At 52.8% G+C, this 7,367-nt stretch overlaps 1 protein-coding gene across 4 annotated transcripts in view; it reads left to right on the top strand.

Annotated features, from left to right (window-relative positions):
- pacs2 (phosphofurin acidic cluster sorting protein 2) overlaps positions 1-7,367 on the top strand; it is a 75,385-nt gene that overhangs the window by 47,561 nt on the left and 20,457 nt on the right. For all 4 annotated transcript variants that reach the window (XM_061242661.1, XM_061242657.1, XM_061242671.1 and 1 more), the window contains exons 2-4: positions 4,873-4,960; positions 5,473-5,562; positions 5,839-5,964. In XM_061242661.1, the coding sequence (XP_061098645.1) occupies positions 4,873-4,960; positions 5,473-5,562; positions 5,839-5,964 (304 nt within the window). The remainder of the gene's footprint in view (positions 1-4,872; positions 4,961-5,472; positions 5,563-5,838; positions 5,965-7,367) is intronic.

The raw sequence follows: 7,367 nt of genomic DNA, 5'->3' as shown, positions 1-7,367 counted from the left end.
GCCATTTCCTCCACGGACCCGGGGGGGCAGCGCAGCGCGGCTCAGCGCGGCTCAGCTGGCTTGTGATTGGAGGCCTCACGCCTCGGCGCTTGATGACCTCTGACCCCCCGCGCGCGGTTTTCATTCGCCGCTCCGGTTTCGGCGGGCGGGCAGCCGGAGAGGAACGCCGAGGGCGAGCCGAGAGATCGAGACCCCGCGCGCGACAGAAAGCGTCGGAATAATAGCGGCTCTCTTCAATCCGCGGGTTCACGGCCCGAGTGTTGCGCGCGGAGGCAGGGGTCGGGGCAGACGTGGGCCTCCTGTAATTGGCTACACGCTAAACGCGGAGCGCGCCAAATCGATTTTCCCCGTTCGCGGCGAAACATCACAACACGGGGGGGGCCTCGTGTTAAAACTCACCCCCCCCCCCCCCCGGTGTCGGGCTTGATTGAACCACACTGTGACCCCCCCCACGGAGCCGCTGCCTTTCCATTGTGTTCCCTGTCAGCTCCCCCTACACCTGAACGCTTTCATCCTGGCTGTTCTGTTCCATGCCGTGCCTCTCGCCAGCTCTGCACGGCTTGTCTGCTGGGAGCTCTCAACAGTTCTGCTTTCAAACGGAAAAAATGCCACAGCTCCCTTATACCAAGAGAAAGAAATGTTAAGAAAATGAATAAAATTTGATGTAATGCATTCTCTTTAGTGCTGTTGGCAAGACCGAGGGAACATGTTTTATCGTAGCAGGGAGGAGTGTGAGAGAGGCCAACTGGTTTTGATACCAGCGACAAAATGGTGGTTACCAGGTTTTTGGCGTTGGTGAGGGCAGAATGCACTGTGTGCACGACTCCAAATCGCAGTCTGGTGTTTGTACAGTCTGGTTAGCACACAGACCTCCCAGAGCTAAGTTTGGCAGCGCGCTAACAAGAGTTTTTATGAGTCCACTATGGGCCATGTGTTCTCTATTAGAGTTAAAAATACTCACCGATTTTTACAACTGCGCTCTGATGACTGATAAAGCTTCCTCCAAACTAATGAATTCATCAAAACCACCACTGGTTTTTAATTGAGGCTTCATCCTGTGCTTGGTAAATAACGTAGGTTCAAACGTCCAAGAAACACGCTGTCAGGGTAACACAATGAAAATAGAACATATTAATTTCAAAGACATTAACAGAAATGGTTATGTTCACGTTAACATGCCTGCTAATGCTAGTAATCTTGTCACGTTGAGCATATACTTGTCAGCTTGCTGACTGTCGGTAAGTAAAGTTCTCAACACAAATTGATATTGGCTCCTTGTGTAACGATCGTATCCTATCTTTCTTTTAAAAGTTTTCTGCGGGGATTAGACTGCCTGCATTCACGGCAAACCTCCAACTGTCGTCCATCTTCTCTTTTCTCAGGGAATTTATTCAAATGATAAGCCATTTTCTTTCTCCTGCCTCTGCTCTTATTTAGCCTGAAGGCACAACTGTGAATATGCATAATTATTCTGGATTTTCCCCAAAAAAACTCCTAAACGCTCGCTGTCAGCTCCCCGGTCGGCGAGCAGAAAGTTCTCCCCCTCGACACGATGCCGTGTGCTGGGGGTGAGAGTTCTGTGCCATCCGAACCAGGGTTCTGCACAGAACCCTGAGGGTAGCCCTAGTAGCCATCCCTGGTGTAAAATCCAGCTATGGCCAGCTTGAAATTACTATGTTTCAAAACCTAGCTTGAGCTGGTCAACCCATGTTGAGTTATGGAGCTGATCTGAACCGTTCAACCAGCTAGCGGCTGTTTCAAAACCTAGCTTGGGCAGTTTTTTTCAGCAGGGACGGGGATAGCCCTCCCCCCCACAGCTGTAACCTGCACACCCCGTCAGTGCCGCAGTCTGCTATCCTCAGGGCATCTGTGTGGAGGGCTGGAAGCCTGCCACTTTTCTTCGGTGCAGGAACTTGGCGGGAGACTTCCATCCGCCACGCTCGTCCTGAGCCGCAGTCGCTGGTGCAGAAACGGCCCTGGCTCGTCTTACCGGCAGAAGTTACTATTCAGGGGTACACCAAACCGTCCTGGAGTCAAACGGTTCTACGTTTTTTTTCCACACTCATCACCTGTGTGATGTCTGTGGAACCCTGGCTGTGAAATTCCAGGACGTTTCCGAAATCCGAGCGAGGCCCGTGGCAGGTGATCCGGATCGTTCCGCGAAGTGTGGCGGGAACTCTGGCGGGAAAACGGCTGCGTCTGCAGCTGTGCCCTGCACAGTGTGTGCTCGGGGGGGGGGATGGGGGGTGGGGGGGGAAGAAGGATGGTAACAGCCACGGACGAAAACTCATCAATTAAAGCACGCCGCATAATCGTCCATTGTCACGGAACAAACACGCGGTTCCCGCTGCCCTCCATTGTGTTCTGTTCGGACCGTGCTGGGCGTGGAGCGCTCGGACTGGGCGTGAAGCGCTCGGTCTGGGCTTGGGGGGCCCACCGTGGCCGTCGGGTGCGGGGATGGAGGTGGGCCCCCCAAGCCCCCCAACTCGGACCGCCGGAGCTCAGACTGTGGGAACACTGCTCCGTTTTTTAACATGAAACACAGGTGTCCACCCTTCTGGTTTTGTGCACTGGGAAGCCAGGAGTGTGGGGTCTAATGTAACATTAAGGTCGTGACTGAAAGTATTAAAGGGAAAGATGGGTGCTGGACTAATACCTCCGGGAATGGATTTGCAGCTGATAATTTGCCAGGCGCCTTGGAGGAAAATTAGATCGGAATATCAAACGCACTTCCAGAAATAAGACGGGCATTGTTTTCTAGAGAAGGAGGAGGGTGCAAAAAAAAAAACTCCCAACCAACAATGTGATCCTTCTTCCCGGCCTGTGCATTGTCGGACATTCCTGAACCGGGGCCCTGTCGCTGGAGAAAGCCTCCCATTCATCGGAGTCTTCCTCAAACCTGCCATTGTCAGCGTGGCCGGTTCTTTGCTTTTTAAATCCTCTTGTTTCGTGATTTTTACTTTCGCCCTCGAAGCCCCAGCGCTGTCTCGCGTCTGAGTGCTCGGACCAGCGCCGGAGCGATTGCCCTGGCGGTGGTGTACTCCGAGATTGATCAGCCTACAGTGCTCCGCGCCTGGCTGTGTCTTAAGTCGCTCTGCGTCTCACTCCGTCTTTGTCAGGCCGCAGTTTCGCGGCGCGCATGCCAGATGAGAAACCGGAGGCCTTCGGGCGTGACGGAGTTCGGCGCGCCGTTTCCGGAACCATCTCAGCCCGCCGGGCGTGGCCCTCACCAGGATGAGCTCTGAAACACGGAGACCGTTTAAATGCCGCGCCGCTCCGCGTAGTACCCACTCGAGTCTTTTCCCCTCTGAGTGCGCGTGCGATCCCGTCGGCCTGAATTCAAAAAAAGGATTTCGAAAAATATGTGCATGAATTTGTGGCGTCTCGCTGGGTGGTTTAATTAATCCGGATTAGGTATTCACGGTCGTCGCCGGCGACAGGCAGGAGCGGTCGCGTTTCTGAAACGTGAGGGAGTTGTGGGCCTATTTTGGGTAGCTCTCTCGTAGAAGCTCATTGTCAGCGGTGCCAAGTCGAGTTTGAAGCACAAAAAAAGAAAAGAAAAGAAAGTTATCCCATTTTTTTTTTCCCCCACCCGCTGAGAGTGACACACAAAATCGTGACGGGCTTATTAATCCCACCTCCAGCACCAACAATGCGACCGCCACACAAAGATCTCTTTTCCGTTTCTGCTCTGAGAGCGCTGTAATGTTGGCACGGCGCCTTCCTCATCACGCCCTCCACCTCTCTCCCCCCCCTCCCCCCCACCGACAAAAAGAGGAGAGTTCACCCGACACCCGCGGTTAGCGTCAAGTAACACTAACAAGTGCGGCTTCTTCCAGGGAGCTTGTGTTCCGTGGCCAAAAGCTGTCTGCCTCCCCCCCCCCCCCCCCCCCCCCATCTCGAGGTTTGGCCCCTGTGGGCTTGGCACAGGCCTCGAACCCCCCCCCCCCCTGCTCTGCAAGTGGGCTCAATGGCTTTGTTATCGGAATGATGTGGAGTAGGAATTGTCACCCAGAGATTCAGGGAATTCATTAGGATGCAGTGTCGTTCAGAAAAAACGCCATACTTTCGTAATTTAAAAAAAAAGAAGAAGCAAAAACTTCATTAATTAAACAAGTCAAGTTTTGCAAATATATGCACACTTATTAAGCAGGTTTACTGTAATGTGTTCCATGCGATCAGATTGTGTAAGTATTACATTACATCTCTCTATGCCACACCCCTATTCATCTTATTAGGGACAAGAATTTAAAAAGACAGTTTGGCCTCATTGAATACTAGGTGTGTGTGCCACCTATTTAGTCTAACCTTGCTTCAGTTGACAGAATTTATCTAAATTTGTTGTCCCTGAATTTCCGGAACGTTCACCTGTACTGTTGACCATTCACATCGATGAGTCATAGCTCATGACAGTGTCGGTTACAGCTGTAGTGGATATATTTCCTGGCTAAGTTGGTGTACAGTTTCTGTCTGTTTTTGTATCCGAGATTGTATGTGTGCATTTGCTCTGTGTGTTTTGTGTTCGAGAGCTTGTGTCTGTATTTGTGTCTGTGTATGCTTTTGTGTCTTTGTTGATTCTGCGGTGTTTACTTGAACTCCAAGGCCAACTTGTGCGGCGGTGGTGGTGGTGGTGTGTGTGTATGTGTGTGTTTATGTCTGAGAGCTCACCTGTGTTTGTGTTGGAGTTGTAAAAGGCTGTGATTGTGATTATGTGAGTGTAAGGGTGTGTCTGTCTGTCTGTCTGTCTGTCTGTCTGTCTGTCTGTCTGTCTGTCTGTCTGTGTACTGCAGTAACACTGCCTCTGCTCTCTCCAGGTTGTCTGTGTCTGTGTCTGTGTCTGTACTGCAGTAACAGGCAGGTCTCTCTCTGCAGGTTGTGCAGTCTGACTCTGAAGAAGCTGGTGGTGATGAGAGAGCTGGACAAGGAGCTGATCTCCGTGGTCATCGCTGTGAAGATCCAGGTACACACACACACACACACACACACACACACACACCAGCTTTCACACACTTAACCACAACACACACACGCACACACCACCTTTCACACACTTAACCACAACACACCTTACACTCATATTTCAGAATACATACACATGCACACATACCCATCTTTGCACACACTTAATCACAGTACACACACACACATCCTTACACTCAATCACTCGCTCACTTCTTCATGCACACACACCCATTCTTACACACAATTAATGACTCACTCACTTATTCATACGCGCACACACACACACATTCACACAGGCACAGACACACCCTCTCATGCCTACTTTTTCACTGTCTCGCAGACACACATGCACTGCAGTCGTGTTAGAACATGTTTATGATTTGCTCGATGCCACTGCGTTGACCTGCTTGCGCTCTGTGTGTTGTTCTTTTTCGGGATTGGATGGTTGGATGCATTGTGGATTGACAGGGATGTTGCTGCTGCAGCTCTAACTCTGCTGTCTGCACACAGGGTTCTAAGAGGATCCTGAGGTCTCATGAGATAGTGCTGCCACCTAGTGGTGTGGTGGAGACGGACCTGGCTCTCACCTTTTCACTCCAGGTACAAAGGAGAGGGGACTGTTCTGTTCTCTTGTATGGTATATTAAAGTATATGAAAGTAGTATATTACATTTTTTTCTTGGATGACAAAAACAGGTTTAGGTGAAAATATGTTTTAAAATATATTTGTTAAGGGATGTTCCCTTATGTTAACAGAAATACTGTATAGAGGGAAACCAACATTTAAGGTCTCAGTAGGTTAAGACCGCATGATGCGTGGAAGCTAAGTGGACTCTCTTCCCTCCATCCGCTCTCCCCCCTCTCCCCCTCTCTCCAGTACCCCCACTTCCTGAAGCGCGAGGGCAACAAGCTGCAGATCATGCTCCAGAGAAGGAAGAGGTACAAGAACCGGACCATCCTGGGCTACAAGACCCTGGCGGCCGGCTCCATCGACATGGCTGAGGTACGGCCGCTGTGCGGGGGGACCTGGAGGGTCTGGGGGGGGGGAACTGGAGGCTCTGGGGGGGGGGACTGGAGGGTCTGGGGGGGGGGAACTGGAGGCTCTGGGGGGGGGGAACTGGAGGCTCTGGGGGGGGGGACTGGAGGGTCTGATGGGGGGGGGAACTGGGGCTCTGATGGGGGGGGAACTGGGGCTCTGAGGGGGGGGGACTGGGGCTCTGAGTGGGGGGGGACTGGGGCTCTGAGTGGGGGGGGGGGACTGGGGCTCTGAGTGGGGGGGGGGACTGGGGCTTTGAGTGGGGGGGGGGGACTGGGGCTTTGAGTGGGGGGGGGGGGACTGGGGCTCTGAGTGGGGGGGAACTGGGGCTCTGAGTGGGGGGGAACTGGGGCTCTGAGGAGGGGGGGGGACTTGGGGCTCTGAGTGGGGGAACTGGGGCTCTGAGTGGGGGAACTGGGGCTCTGAGGGCGGGGAACTGGGGCTCTGACGGGGGGGGGGGGGGGGGGGGGGGGGGACTGGGGCTCTGAGGGGGTGGGACTGGGGCTCTGAGTGGGGGAACTGGCGGCTGAACAGGGCCAGTCAGCCCTGTAACCTTCCTACACACCGCGGCGTGTACAGGAGCCAGGTCACGGGGGAGGGAAGGAGAGCGGAGACTCAGGAATGTGCTGAAATTACAAACCCAAAGGCCCTGACCCGTCTACACACGGGGTTCAGCTCTGGGACGTCTCTGACAGAAGGTGCTAGAAAGGAAGATGCTAGAAAGGAAGGTGCTAGAAAGGAAGGTGCTAGAAAGGAAGGTGAATGGGTCTGGTGAGCGGGAGCGGGGGTGGGAGATCGGTCGTGTTGATGTCACCATCATGCCTCATATAGCATGTTCAGCTGTCCCTGTCTCAACCTGAGGGGATTGCTTTATTTGCAATGCAAAGTATATTAATATCGGCACAGTGAAGTATTTACATGAGCAATAATAGCAACAACTCTCTCAACACTCTATCTATCCATCTATCTCTGTCTATCACTTTGTATTTTTCTGCCTCTATATATCTCTGGTCTCTATCTCTTTTATTTGTCTCTCTCCCTATCTCCCTCTCTCTCTCTCCCTCTCTCCTTCTCCCCTTCTCCCCTTCTCCCTGTCTCTCTTCCTCTCTTCCTCTCTCTCTGTCTCTCTCTGTCTCTCTCTTCCTCTCTCTCCCTCTCACTCTCATTCCCCCTCTCCCTCTCTCACTCTCATTCCCCCTCTCTCCCTCTCTCTCTCACTCTCATTCCCCCCCTCTCTCACTCTCATTCCCCCTCTCCTTCTCTCTCTCCCTCTCTCTCTCTCTCCCCCCCTCTCCCCTTCTCTCTCTCTCTCTCTCTCTCTCTCTCTGTCCTTTCTGGTTACAGACCCCGCTGTGCACAGGCACTCGATA

The sequence above is a fragment of the Conger conger genome, chromosome 1 (genome assembly GCF_963514075.1).
Source record: "Conger conger chromosome 1, fConCon1.1, whole genome shotgun sequence".
NCBI classification, from domain to species: Eukaryota; Metazoa; Chordata; class Actinopteri; order Anguilliformes; family Congridae; genus Conger; species Conger conger.
The sequence above is the reverse complement of the archived record's forward strand: the minus strand, read 5'-3'. Positions and strand labels throughout refer to the sequence as shown.